Source organism: Fistularia commersonii, chromosome 16 (genome assembly GCF_037954325.1).
Source record: "Fistularia commersonii isolate RoL2024-O1a breed Wild chromosome 16, RoL_Fcom_v1.0, whole genome shotgun sequence".
NCBI lineage: Eukaryota > Metazoa > Chordata > Actinopteri > Syngnathiformes > Fistulariidae > Fistularia > Fistularia commersonii.
The window spans coordinates 12,274,638-12,290,055 of NC_141299.1; the positions used below are offsets into that span (position 1 = coordinate 12,274,638).

The following is a 15,418-nucleotide window of genomic DNA, read 5'->3' on the forward strand; positions in this document are numbered from 1 at the left end:
GAGGAGGAGGACGAGAGCAGAAGCACCACGACCTGCAGCCGGTACACTCACCGATGATCCCGGCCGGAGAGACCGCCTCGGCTCTGCGACCGCTCCGCGCCCCGACACCCGCAGCGTCCCGGGGAGGAGGAGGAGGAAGAAGAAGAAGAAGAAGAAGAGGAGGAGGAGGACCTGCTCTTGCACTTCCCTTCTCTCCTCTTCGCCAACAGGAGAAAAGTGAGTCGTCCTTGAAATCCCTCAAGTTGAAAGAGAGGAGAAAGAGGGGTGAGAGTTGCTTCGCAAGCGGAGAAAAGATCTCGCTCTGCTCGCGTCTCATCGCGGTAAGTGCCGGCTGATGCCGCGAGATATCGGGCAGGAGGGGGCTTTCACTCGCAACTTCTATTATATATATATATATATTTATATATAATATTTTCTTTTTCTTAACTTTTCTTTTTAATGCACCTTACTCTGCAATGTTAACGCGTTGTGTTATGACACTGTTATTACACTGTTATTACTTGATTTGCGTGTGTGTGTGTGTGTGTGTGGGGGGGGGGGGGGGGTCTGCACAAGTGCAAACTCGTTTTTCAACCCCGTAAATTAACATAAATAATGTAGATTTAAGTGAGAAGAGGAAAGTTTTCGATTCAAAAATAACAAAGTTAGATGAACCAGCAAAAAGTTGCCCCGCGGCCCGTTCAAAAAACAATCAAAGATCAATTTAATGTCGTGATCAGAAGGTGTCATTATTCAGATTGTGTGCAGTTATTCAAGATTTATGTGTTTTATCAAAGAAACTGCGCTTCACTGGAACAAACCTGGCATTTTGTGTTTACCCGTCGACCGTCCGTTTGATAGTTAGAACAAATAGACATCGCGGAAACTCCGCCAAATATTTTGATTTTTTTTTTTATCAAACAGTCTGTACTTCCTCAATTGATTGAAACATTGAACGTTTTCCCCGTTAATCCCAAACATGAAATTCTTTCACGTGAGCTTTGATTTTGCATCTTCCTTTTTTAATGTCAATTTAGTTTTAAAGACATAATAAGTTGCAGGCCGATTGTGAAATTTGTTTACTTCATATCGGTACAAGTCTTACATGTATGTTGTTTTTTTTTTTTTTTTTTTTATTTGAATTTTTCCAAAGTTTTGATAAAATGTGATTGAAATATAATTTATGTGTAAATTCAATGTAAAAAAACTGGAATCTACTCTCTGTTATTTTTTAAAGTCAATTTTACGCTTTTTCTGACCATCATCTGTCCCTTGACCTCAGCGCCACCCACAGCGAGGTGAATGGACCTCCACCGCCCCTTCAAGATGGACAGCCCCTCCTACCTGCCGGCTCCACTGGCCTCACCCGCCCTGATGGTCCTCGCCTCCACGGCCGAGGCCAGCCGAGACGCCTCCGTCCCCTGCCAGGCGCCTCGGCCCTTCGGCGTCCCCGCCTCCATGGAGAAAGACCTCCACCTCCCGTTCCCCTCGGCCTCGTACACCTTCACCTCCATGTACCAACGCCAGGCCCCCATGTCGGGGACTTTTCCTGCCCGAGAGTTCCCGGCCTCCCTTCTCCACCTGCACCCGCAGTTCACCCCGCCGAACCTGGACTGCTCCACCCTGGGCATGCTCAACCACAGCGGGGTGGGAGCCTTCAGACCTTTCTCCTCCCCGCAAGAGGAGAGGGAGTCCGGTTACCACTCGGCTTTCACCCCCGCGAAGAGGCTGAAAGCTTGCTTTTCGGAGGCGGAGGCGAAGGAGTTTGACTTCGGCTCCCCGGGAGGCTCTGTCAAAAACTTGGAAGACTCAGGGAGGAAGCTGTTCTCCATGTCCGGCCTGCTGTCCGACGGCGAGGTCTCGTCGAGCCCGGAGGAGCGCAAGGAGCACGGTGAGTGCGCGGAGCCCCCCACACACCCCCACACACCCCCTCCAAGTCCTCCAAACACCCAGCGATGTGAGCCGGAGTTTGTTTAATCACTGCATCAAACATCCTTTTTCAACCTGACACGATTCAGGCAGGTGAGATTCGCATCCTCTAAAAGTTCCCAGACATCTGAACGGAGGTACCTTCGGCAAAAAGCGGATCTGGAAAAAAAAAAAAAAAAAAAGAAGTCATTTTTACACTCTTTATCTCCCGGTTAAACAAAGTGTTTACAGCAGTCGCCTGTGTCTAACTTTGACACAAATAAATTGAACAGTGTCACTTATTCAGCTCAGTGATCATTAGCCGCATATGACCATTAGGCCTATTGGGAGGCAGATTCTTCTCGGCGGTTGAGGAACACAAATACGTCGGTGCGTATGGAAGGGGTTGACATGGGAGGAGTGAGAGTTGGAACGAATGACATCCTGTCAGAGATAACGAGGTGGCAGCGATAGAGAGCGAGGGATGGAGGAAAAGAAAGAAGGAGAAAAAGAGCGAGAGGAAGAGGGAGAGAGGGAGAGACGCCGCGATGCGCCTCAGCCTCGGCTTTCCAACGACAACCCTCAACTCAATATGGCCGCCCACACCAGCCGTCTGATTTGTTGACAAATGAGTGGGAGAGGTGTCAGTCAGCGCGCCCGTGGTGGAAGAGACGCTCCTCATTACTCCCGGGGATAATTGCCCGACGACGCGGGGGCACAACACTCGCCTCAGAGGGAGAGGCAGGAAGCGGGAGTCGGTGAGGCTACGCAAGGCATGATGGGAAATCAAACCTCCTCAGCGGCGGTCGCCGAGGGGAGCGTGTGACAGATGAAAGGGACCGGAGAAAGTCGGGGAGAGAGAGAGAGGGAGAGGGAGGAAGGAGAGAGAAGGGAGAGAGAGAGCACCCAAAGGCTCGGCAGATCAGAGGGGGGACACCATCAAAAATAATGACAATGGGAAGGGGGGCCGGAGATGTAGAGGGGCGAAGGAGGTGGGGGAGACACAGATATGTGCACTCATACATATCACCTAAAGGAAACTTTCATCCCACACATAAAGGGTGGAAGCAGGGACAAGTTGTCTTAAGAAAAGTTTGGATTGTGTGCCTGTCTGCGTATGTATGTGTGTGTGTCTTTGTTGAAACTTGCTGATTTTGTTAGCGCTCGGTTGCTGAGTGACAAGACCGGGGAGGCGGAGTGGCACCGTGGAATCTCAATATGGAAGAATGAGAGAGGTGTGAGGTGTGTGTGTGTGTGTGTGGAAATGTTTGGGTCTGCGCACTCGTGCATGCGTTGCCCCCCTCACCTCCCGATTTTGGGAATCTCATTTGGGTAAAAGTTGACAAGGACAAAAGATGGGCTGAAATCGAACATGGAGAGGGATCTTTCGGGAAAAAAAAAAAAAAAAGAGTTTGGGGAGGAGAGAAAAAAAAATGGTGCACATTGGAAGCTGCTTTTCCAGCTTTATCCAATTAGACTGGAGCTAAGGCAAACTAAGAGCTTTAATGCAATTGAGCTCCCAGCACTTCTCTAAGTCTGACATACACTTGTTCCTCTTGACTGGGTAACAGACAGTCACTTCAGGACCGAAAGTCTTAAGTGTTAAGCTTGAGATCTCCTTGGTGTGTGTGTGTGTGTGTGTGTGTGTGTGTCTGTGGCTCACACACTGTAGCCGCGACTGCGATGCCGATACTCGCTCATGTACAAACTGGACCATAAAAGTGTATTTTCATTGTTTTCTTCATAAGTAAAATTATCCTTTGTCGCTCGGTTTCATTTTCGTCTCCGTGTCGGTTCGCAGCGAGTTATCCGGTTTAAAAACAAACTTATTTGGATTTTAGGGAAATGAATTTTGATATTGAGCATATGGGAAAAAGAGTTCTTCAAGTTTAATGGCATTTTTTATATGTGTAGAATTGTTTTGGTTTTTGGAAAGTAACTGCACAATGGCACAGGGGCGCGTGTAACAAACTGTCTAGCATGGACGACAAATGCAAACATTTCTTCCGGTGACTGAGGTGACCTCTCAGAGCGCCTTGTCAGTCGCCGAAGTAAAAAAAAAAAAAAAAACAACCGGGACCTCCACCTCTTCAGTCGGTTGGATGTATCGTAGCGGTTTGATATCTCTGTCTATTTAGTGGTTTGCTTCTGCTGATTCTTTTTATTATTCTTTTTCTTCTCCCTTCTAGACTTGCCTCAGTTTTATCAGAGAAGGTCTGAGACACACGGTGTGCTTCTGACAGCTGTTCAAACAGCCTTGCTTGGTTTCAAAGGGCAGATGTCTTCACTGGAGCGAGTCCTGCTTATTTTCCTCGGGGAGACGCTTTCAGCTGCGGGGCTGAGCTGGAACTAAAATGGCTTTTTACCAGAAACATGAGTTCAGAAACTAGAGGGGTGTGTGGGTGGGGTGGGAATCGGGGGGTAGATGGATGGATTGGCAAAATTCACCAAGGCCAGTCACTTGTACTATGGCGTGTGCGTGTGCGTGTGTGTGTGTGTGTGTGTGTGTGTGTAAAAGAGTGCGAATGTACATCTGGATATCATGGTGCCAAAGCTGGTGGAAAGCTGTGATAACAAAATCCAGATGTTGCAGAACTATCGTGTCCTGATACTTTTCGGCCTGAAACGCTCAGATGTAGCGATTTGGGAAAAAACAAAACTCCCCGCACCTGCGCAGAATGCATCCGCCACCTTGAAGTACCTGTCCAGCGCAGACTCGAGAACCCGTTTCACAGATTTGATCCGTCTGTTTGCTGTCTTTTTCTTCCTTCAGGACCAAACTTGGGATGGTTCGATTCGCGGGATTAGTCATGTGCGGATCAAATTGGCGGTACAAAGGTGTGCTGCCAGCCAACTTTGGTTTTGGATCAGTGAAATACAACAACCTGAGTGGGACAAGAAAATAAAATCACATTCAGATATATCTTTGACACCTGTTGTCTCGCTGAAAAAAAACACCCCTATGATAAATGGTTCTGTTTGCAGACTTTTCACATCACTAGTATGCACTAACCTTAGATATCAAACAGTCTGAACTTTTCAGTTAAATGTATTTGCACGCAGCTTTAAAATACAGATGAATCAGTACAAGCTTTTTTCAAAATTCATGGGTTTATCAGAAAAGCAGGCTAATATTGGTCATAAATGTATTGTGATTCTGTACCCTGGTATTGTCTAAACCTGCAGGTACGATCCTCAGATGGCCTTACAGGAAGTTGAAACAAAGACACAAAATGACGCCGTTCACCGTCTTGTATCCGCTGCCGTATATTTCGGCAGGGAAGTTTATTCGGCATTTGGACAAACATGCTCATTGACAGAGGCCTCCTGTACGGTGTGTGTGTGTGTGTGTGTGTGTCTGCCGATGTGATAACAAGGAGGGCGTCTGCACGCCGAGTTTTCTGTCTAGCTGTGGTTGATGGCCGCTCGTATTGAGTGGAGCTTCCTGTTGAAAGACACAGTGTTTACATCCCACTGGCAGACCACAGGAGATCAATAGCAATCAGTCAATGCTCATGCATATACATTTAGTATCTGCTGCATGCTATTGTTCCCTGGGCACATGCTCCTTATCTGGCAGGTCTGCATTTGCGCTCAATGCATCGACACTCACGGTCACCGTATGCTTATTTGGATTTATTTATTTAGGTTCTTACCTTGTTGCGTTTTTTTTTTTTTTTTTTTTTCAGTTTGTTATCCGTCGTTATTAAGCGATGCTGTAACAAATCTAACAAAAATGACGAGCAGGATAAAATAATGTACAACATTCCTATGCGGATATGGAAAAATTACATATTTCTGATAAGCTGATGGGAAAAAGTTTTTTTTTCCTTTGTTTCGGGGGGTAATCTGACATTCAGTAAATGCTGTAAAAAATGAAAAAATAATGGCACGCAGCGTAAAATAATATTCAAATATTCCCATGGGGATCTTAAAAATTTTGGTTTTTCCAAGATGAGCTTATGGGATTTTTTTTTACCCAATTTTCCTATTGTTTGGGATAATTTGTCATTTACGTGATGCCATAACAATGAAAAATTATGTCATGCAGAGTAAAATCATATTCAGATATTCCAACACGGATATGAAAAAATTAGATCCGTCTGAGATGAGCTGATGGGTTAAATGTTTTTTCTGTCCCATTTTTCCCATTTTTTGGGCGGTTAATCTGCCATTTATGAGATGCTGTAAAAAACGTACAATAAAGACAGGCGGAGTAAAATAATATTGAGATATTCCCATGGAGATCTGAAAAAAATAGGTTTTTCTGAGATGACCTGATGGGAATAACATTTTTTTTCCCCCATTTTTCCCATTTTCCCATTTTTTTGGGGGGTATTCTGCCATTTACTCGATGCCATAAAAAACTAACAATAACAACATGCAGAGTAAAATAATATTTAAATATTCCCACGGGGATCCGAAAAAAATTAGGGTTTTCCTAGGATGAGCTGATGGGAAAAACGTTTTTAAAAAGAATCACAGCTGATACGCGGCGTTTGAATCCAAAAACACTAAACCCTCCCTGACACAAATGAAACGTGAAGGTCAAGACGTGGAACTCCATGGTGCGCTGTTTTCTCGAAAGCTCCGATAAAATGACATCTGCCGGCAGCTTCCTCGCTGACCACACTGGCAGTCTTGTTCTGGATTTCAAACGCTCCGAGAGGAAGCATTACAATATTAATGGTTGTTGTGTTTGATGTGAGAGCACACCGCGCTTGACTGTTCCCCCTCCTGTTGTGATGGTAGTTTGTTCTCCTAATGTTCTCCCAAGTAAAAGAGACTTTCATCTTGGCAGGAGGGGGAATTCTTCTATCCCTCATACCTCCTTCTCTCCATCGCATCACGGCTGAGGAGAGGCAATTTTCCTTCTCACATATTAAAATGTCAACTTTCTGGGCATTAATATCAGCAAGTCCCGGGGCTTTAAATCAATTTCACCTCAGTTCCCCTGAACTCTTTATAAAAATCCCTGCCATATGAAAATAATCTCTTAAATGGACCGATTATTAACTGAAAATACTTAATTGAATTGTAGCAGTTGAGCTTTTTTAGGGCCCAACACAATGGAGATCACGTATTTTATGAAATCATTAAAGTTTAAGATATTTTAATAGGCATAATAACAACAGTCTAGTAATAGGAGGGACAGAGGAAACACTACCAGCTAATCCGGTTTTTCTCATGCCCTACGTTGAAAATGGGAGTAGGTTTGAAAAAGAGATATAAGATAATAAACTTGTTAAGGAGAATATTTTAACCTCATGTAAAAATAGAAGGAGGGCATATTTTGTATGTGGGAAATCAACAAATAAAAAAATTAAGTGTTTGGGGGACGGGGATGAGATAATTTGAGAATATATCTCCATGTAAATAAAAATTTTGTTACGGTTTTATTAGTTTTGCATTAAGACTATTGCCTCATCTGATGTACATAGACCCTTATATCTATATCTATATCTATATCTATATCTATATCTATATCTATATTTCACTTTAAGGTTATTTACAGAGAGTGAAACATCAGTAAAATTAATTAAAACCCTAAAACTTATTTCCGCACTCTGGGAAACACTACTTTTATTTGCGTGTGTAAATACTGATACATACTTCTGAAGAAGAATAGTAATGTGTGTGTGTGTGTGTGTGTGTGTGTGTGTGTGTGCGTGTGTGTGCGTGTGTGTGTGCGTGCGTGTGTGTGTGTGTGTGCGCGCGCAAGCGCGTGCGTCTGTTGCCGATGCTGCTCTTTTGCTGACCGGAACGGAGGATCTTCAAAAGTTATTGAATGTCTGCACACATTGCTTTTCCAAGACAGACAGGATTTCTCTCTAGCGATTGGTTTTTACAGTCGCAGCAGGGAAAGGCGCGCGTGCACGCGTGCGCACACGTGCGTGTCTTTTTGTGGTGACCATCAGCTCCTCTTTGAGGATCAACAGAAGGTTCACCTGTAACATGAGTCATAACACGTCTCGCAGCCTCTGCGGCCCTGCTGTGATGGGCCCACAGGATGCGTGGAGATGGAGGCTCCGGCACAATGAGAGATGGAGGAAAACTTAAGGTCATAATGAATCCAAAGCCTGCAGGTCATTAAAACACTGGCCTTGCTTTACCCTGGCTTTCCTTCATTCTTCGCCTCTCTGCTTCCCACCTTTGCACTTCTCTCTGCACACCTGATCCACCCGCATCTCAGCGGCTTGTGATCTCACATCAAAGCTTTAACTATGTTTGTAAATGTGTGTACATTGGGAAAATCGAAGAGAGATTTCTGTAGATTGAATCACATGTTCCTTTAGAAGTGCTGCACACACACACACACACACACACACACACACCCACACACACACACACACACACACACAAGCTCATCATCCATCCCGTCCCTGGAGCCCAACAAATCAGTCAGGCACACAGAGAGAGCAGGAAGGGCAAATGCTGGGGTTAAACATATGCTGCTGTGGAGACAGACATCATGACCACACCAGTCCTGCATGATAACCAAGCCACATGTGTGTGTGTGGGTGTATGCATGTGTGTGTGTGTGTGTGTGTGTGTTGCCATGTGTACTGTAGATGTGTGTTTGCATACTGTCACAGACAGACCTCATTACAGCATGTCACTTGTGCTTGTTACAAGTCTCCCAGCTGTGAAAGAGCTTGACAAAAGCCTGTGTGTCAAAGTCATGCCAGGCTTGATAGCTTTACCTCTCAATGTCTCAGCATCATTTGCAGGATTTTATGCCAATGGGCGCCTGTTCTTTTGGATGTAAATAACAGGAAAACATCGAGGGTGATGGAGATAATTAAAGAGTTGTGAACTTAGCTCATGTGTGTTTGATTTTAACTATAAACAGATAGCCGGCTTGAGTGTGTGATTCTTTTTCTCATGTTCCTTCCAATGCTTTTATGTTTTAATACAATAGATGAATAATATTTATGTGTTTCGTATGGCTCCCCGTGTATTTGTTTTGTTAGTGACACTCAAAACCCTTTGTATTCTTTTGCGATCTGAGGGTCATACTTTTAATGACTTGATAACGGATGCTATTTTTCAGCTTCATCATACATATTGGTGTTTTTTTGCATTCAAGCGCTTTTTTTTTTTTTTCATTCGACCGTCCTGTAACTGTTACGCTCCCCGATTAATGCGACATGAACCTGACAGTTCAAACACATTAAACTGCAAAAAAACATCCCAGATTACTTACACCTGGATTCTAAAGACCCCGTTATAGATTTAGTCACCTCTCATGCTGCTAACTGTTCGCTGATATCCCGGTGTACCCATGACTTAAAGGTCAAAGTTTACCCGGATTGACCCCTCACCCTGCTGTGTAGGGGTGTAAACACTCCTCCGTTTCTCCTCAGAGAATAGCATTGGGTCCAGGTCATAAATCACAGTCTTGATAATTGGTAGGAAAACAGCAGTCCAGCAGTATATAACCTTTTACGTGTCGTCTCAACTCTTTATTATGGTGCTAATGAGTGTCCATGGATCGGGTTTGGGGCTGCGGGGGGAGGGAAGCGGTGGTAGCGGGGAGGTCACTTCAGTAAAACACAGCCTACGTACCACTTACTCAGAAATACGTGAACACAGCAGGTCAGGGTGCACTCCGAGATCCACATAGTGGAGGGCTGACAGATGCTCGGATACGCACAGGAAGTCACATACATACAGCAAAGGATATGCGCGTGTGCAAACATTCCCTCGCAGACACACACATCCATATGCAAACAGACACTTACGCACACACACACACACACAGTCTCAGCAGTGTCCATTACAGGCAGTCATTAGTATGTAGATTGTGCTAATTGTCCCCATAGACCACACAGGCAGCACTCGGTGGGCCCGCTGTGAAGCCGAGAGGCTGAGAAAGAGCGAAGGCTCTGCTTTACACATCCCATTGTCTTTCGCGTGACCCCGTCACTGATACACGGGATCCATGCTGGGACCGTTTCGCTATAATTAACAGTGAGAGTCAGCGCTACTGTAGCTGCAGCTCACCGGGGCAAATCATTACTCTATATTACTCTGTAAAATAACATAATGATTAAAATGAAGTTAATCAATTTATTCTTATTGCACTTCTAAATAATGTTTTTTTTTTTCAGGGGGGGGATGCTTTGTCATTACATATAGCCTATTAAAGGCAGATGAAATCATGATTCAATATTATGTATTGAAGTCAATCCATACCAAATTATCTGCTTAATGTTGTTGCACTAAAGTGATTTTATACACACCATACATTGTTTAAAAAAAGGATTCATGGTATTTTTGCACCTGGATGATTTCAATTATTTGCATCATTCTGTTTAAAAATGATTGTTTTGAAAACTGGAATTTAAAAATTGTTATACCTTTTCTGTGTTGCGAATTTTGTCTTTATGCTGGCTTCATTATTAAGGCTCTGCGGTAAAAGTGTGTGTTTCCCTGAGAGATTCTCGATTTTAGTGTGAAATCCACTTCACAAGTAATGACTGAGTGTGCTAATAGTCCATTTACTGACTGACCTCTGATGTGGAGACTCCTAAACTAATAACACCAAGTGACCTTTGTTGAATTTAATGAGTTTTTCTGGTATTCCGGGTCGAAAGTGCTTTGTGTCTGAGTGAACCGGACATTTGAATACTGGGTGGGCCTGTTTTGGGTCCCGCGGCGGGAGAGGGTCCAGTCTCATTAGCCGTGGCTCAAAGCTCCCGATCTGCCCAGTGGAGGAGATTGAACCGTGAGCGGCTCCTCTGTGACCCCACTAAGTGAAGAAAACACTGGAGAAGATCTATACCCACTGGCGTTGCCACAGGCCCCTTTGTTCCTCTTTGTTTGCTGGCAGATCAGAGGGGTGTATCGACGGGAGCTCAAACTCCGCTGCACTCACCAAGGCTACGTGGTTACACTTTGTGTAAATGATACACTCGCAAACATTTTGTTTTTTTTCTTTCTCACACGCTGGCAACAAAAACACCCGACAGCTTTTGCGATTTCAGCAACAATTTGTCTCGACGAGCTATAAGCGTCTGGCGAGTCGGTTCTGCTGGGATACCCGCACATAGGCTAGGATTTAGGGCTGCTGTCCTGGACGTCTTGTAACCAACCAACGTCAAGAGCGTTATTTATTTATTGTTTGCATTCGACTGAAGTGTAACGCATAGACCAAAAATGAACTTCATACAGGTTACTTGAGATAAGCGCCTCAATTATTTGCCATAGTTGTTTGCTCATCCAGGCAGACACAATAACTTCCCCCCTCGGAAGTGTGACTAACCCAAACATCAGCGAATCGGAGCGCCAGGTGGCCGTGGTTCTTTGGTACCAGCATAAGTGAGCTGTGTGTTTCTGACAGTATCAGATGCTATCTGGTCAAGTGTTGCTAGGAAGCGATCGCTTATCTGTAATGATGTTTCCTGATGAGGCTGAAGTCGAGAAACGTTTCAGGGGATTTAAGATGAGACTCTCAAAATATCAGGTCCCGGCGGGGTGGCCTGCACGCTTTGTAACATTATGTGGGGCTCTTTTGTGGTTACATACCTGTATGGAGCTGGGCTACCTCTTATGTTTTCGATAAACGTATCAGCAGGTTTATTGGTCATTCCTTTTCTCCTTGAAGTGCTGTTTCTTAATATCTAAGCTTTCCACTTTCTGATGTGCGCCCCCATATTAATGCAAGGGGAACGTGGGTCTTGTTATGGTAGAGCAGAACAGTATGTTCACACACACACACACACACACACACACACACACACACACACACACACACACACACACACACCACACACATGGGTGCCTCATTTAGTTTTCCACCAGCCAAAATGAATAAAGTTAATAAAGAAGAGACGGATATATACTAATTTTGTTACAATGGCATTATATGACGTGGCAATAAACAACATTTAGCGCGTTGTGTGAGGTGATATGAGTCATTTGAATGAAAACCACCCTGTCAACAATGTTGCACTCAACTGTCGTGAGCAGCATCTAATCTGGGTTGATACAAACTGCACATGTCTCTGTCTCCAACTGACCAGCAATGTTTTCTGGTCGCTGAGGTTTGAGATTTATTTCTTTCATTACTGGTTGGGTGTCTCCCTCATGGAAAACCTCCCCAGGAATTACTTTTCCCCTCTAAACAGACCGGGGGATTTCCTTCACCCGCTTCTTAATTGCACATATTTTTTTTTACCTGGGAGCTCTATCTCTCCAGACAAAACGTCGCCTTCTCTGCATTTCAAGCAAGTTGCTGTTCTTGCACTCGAAGCCCCAAGAAGTCCATTTAATATGGCTGCTTAGTTTTTTTTCTAGGTAAACTGGACTTGTTGAGTTTTTTTTTTCTTTTATCTGAGAATCTCCTTCTGTTCTGAGCTAAACAGAACAGTTTCAGCTACAAAGTTGACAGAGATTTCCCCAGATACCTCTGCGCCAGCGTTCTGTCGTCTCATCTCATAGCTAGGCATGGAGACAGATCGGTGTGGGTGTATCTGAAAGGTCTTGCTTTATTTTCTTGTTTCATATATTTTTCCATGATAAAAGATTTGAGAAGAAGCAAATTATGATAGGAACAAAAAATACAAATACTTACCTTTACAAATACTTTAAACTCAAACATGTGACCCCAACCACTACTCAGTCAATACAATGGAATCAGACAAAACTGGTTATTTTTCACCTCTGTTCTTCATAAAGCTTCCCCGTCGGGCTTCAATCTTCCTTTTCGCCACCGCTGCAAGTGACATTGAACCCATCGCACCCGGGAATCTCACCTTCTTTTTCACCTCTGTCTGTTTTGTCTCAGAGATCCTTTTTGCAAACCAGCATACCAGAACGGAGACACGATCGACCCGCAGGAAAACACACGATGCTTGGCACGCGCTGAATTTTTTTTTGCTTGGATTTTACACCTGATGAGCTAAAACAGACCATCGTCTGTTTGATGGATTCATGTTTTGCGTTGTGTTTTTTTTTTTTTAAAAGCCATCTCTCAAAACACGTAAAATTCCGTTTCGGAAAGGTAGCGTTTTCCTTTGTGCAGTCATAATGGTCTTATAAAGGCCGGTGTAATTAAACTCTCTTTATCTTGGATTGTTTAGAGAAGTTGAGTTGTTGATGCAAGCAACAGCGTGGCCCTCTCATTTTCTCCTTATTAAGCAGTAATTGAGAGAAAGAGCAAGAGGGGAAGGAAAATGAAAGGAGGGTAATGAGAGGACGATGGAATAATAATAGAAAAAGAGGGGCAGACACAGACAGAAGGAGAGCTGGAGAAAGAGAGAGAGAGCGAGAGAGACAAAAAGAGAGCATTAATGTGAATTAATCAGTGGTCCGGGTAATCGTGATCTGTATTTTTGGAGCCAATCTAATTACCCTTTAATGAGGGATTGTGATCTGTCTATTAGCTCCGTTACATCTCTATCTCGTTCCTCGGGCCCGCTCATGGCGGGAATAATGAGCCGTTATTCTGCCTTAGTGTTTCGTACAAAATGTATGATCGCGAGATGGGAGGCATCGCTCTCCTGCCGCTGAAATGGCAAGGCTTGCGCCGAAATACCTGGCTGTTCGGGATCACCCCTTGAGATATGTCCACATTTTTGAGTGAATTTTTAATTTTTTTGCCAACATCAGAACAGATGTGCGTTTGACTGGATGCACGAGTTTAGAATACAAGAATACCAACAACTTCCATTGTAGTGACAGCGGCTGGAGAACAAAACACCTACCCACGGGCTAAAATGCACAAAAAAACCTTAATATAAATATAAGAATTGATTTTCTGACGGGTGTTTAAACAGTTTCTCCCTGTGACAGTGTCAAATATATGACAGAATTGGAACTTTGTACATTTTTCTCCATTTGGCGAGCGTAGTTCGCCAGCTCGGGGATGAATGACAGGACTCCGGTGAAAGGCTCTATCGCTGTCTGCAGTCACCGGGTTCTTGATTTGACTGTCAGCAAACAGATGTCAAAGGCTGGATTTGGCATTTTGCCGCCCTGAGTAAGAGCTCGATTGCGTCTCAGGTTCTGGATTGAAAATAATAAATCCTGGATTTCATTTCAGCCGGTTGGCCCCATTTCCCCCTCTTTTTTTTCACTCTCAAATCCTTTGCATTAAATTTCCTTTAGTACAACACGGTTTATAGACATACCTTGTCACAAAGCCTGAGCCCAGTTGAGACTGTTATTGGATCTGGCCCTCAGTGAAGCAGTGAAAACACATTTTTCATTGAACTCTTGACAATGAAGTGTCGCATTTTAGTTAAAGTAGGAGGTATTTCGAAAGTCAACATCCCAAATAGATGTGCGGCTACTCTCCTTCTAAGTAGCCTTTTATCACTGTAAATACCCAAGGACAGTTCTAACTTTCCCCCCGACTTCCACACCCACTCCTGAATCTGTAAGTCACTAGCGGAGATCATTGAGCCACGCATCTCAATGAGGGCCAGATTGATTGGCTGGAGCTGAGCCGAGGCAGGGTTCGATCTTTGCCCTCGGGTCTTGAAAAGGGAAATATGGTCACACGGTCGCAGTGACACAGCTACCCGGTCCACTCTCCATCAATGCGATGATTGGACACATACATGCCGAGCCATACCCCCATCTGATGAAACAATTGTAGTGACTAATGGAGAAGATGAGAAAGAGAAAGGGCGAGAGGGCGAGGGCGAGGAATCGGGGGGTTGGTGTGTTGATTGACCCGTGGTCAGCCAGGTTATGTCCATTGATCTGTAGGGCAGAAGAAAAGGGATTTGGCCCGAGGTGCTTCAGAATGAGTCTATTTGGGTTTTAGGATTCCTGTCCATTCCCACCAGGAGCTTTTTCATCATCTGATTCCCCAGGACTTACAGCTGCCATCTCCGGCTGAATTCGGCAGCTCCTCCTAATGTACAGAGCTCTACAGAGGACAAAGGCCAATCAATGTCCTACGAGAGGTTGATACAGATCTTATTAGTCAATGAATGATCATTAGTTGCGTAACGAGGCATTGATTTGCGCCAAGGCCAAAGGTTGCCGTGGTTATGGCGAGTGTCTTTAACACATTAAATACAATTGATTGCCGAGTAGCGGGGATATTTTTGAAGGATGCCGAAATAAGATCGGACAGCCGGAGAGGTCAAGCCAGGAGAGGAGGTGTGCCGCCGCCGCCGAGCGGGGTTAGGACTGAACACGGAGTCTCACAGCAGCGCACTTGTCTTTTATGTAAAACCGATGTAGCAATTCCGCAATTAATAAAAAGCAGATATCTGAGTCGAGAGCAACTGGACTTGCCGTTTCAAAGGCTGGCGCTCGAGCCTTTGAAAACCGAGGAAATGACTGCGCTCATAGCAGATGTGTTACTACAGGCCCTATTATGTTGCTCATTAAATACCCAACCTCTCAATAGGCCATTATTTCCCCAATAAAAAACAACAGCGGCCTGCATACTTTCCCCTCTCCCCCTTCCACTTTAGAGGTTAGCTCTACCTCACAGACGGCTAAAAATCCTGACTAATATCCTGCATGTGATGCTTTTAAATAGGAAGCAGGCCATGGAATAGGGCGG

The 15,418-nt window shown here is 44.5% G+C and overlaps 1 protein-coding gene across 1 annotated transcript in view; it reads left to right on the forward strand.

The window, feature by feature from the left end:
• Window positions 1–12: 12 nt before the first annotated feature.
• The window catches only part of rnf220b (ring finger protein 220b), a 29,787-nt gene continuing 14,381 nt past the window's right edge, over window positions 13–15,418 (forward strand). Inside the window, exons 1-2 of the mRNA XM_086161748.1 lie at window positions 13–320; window positions 1,262–1,870. Coding sequence (XP_086017874.1) covers window positions 1,282–1,870 — 589 coding nt within the window. The 5' untranslated portion in view covers window positions 13–320; window positions 1,262–1,281. The remainder of the gene's footprint in view (window positions 321–1,261; window positions 1,871–15,418) is intronic.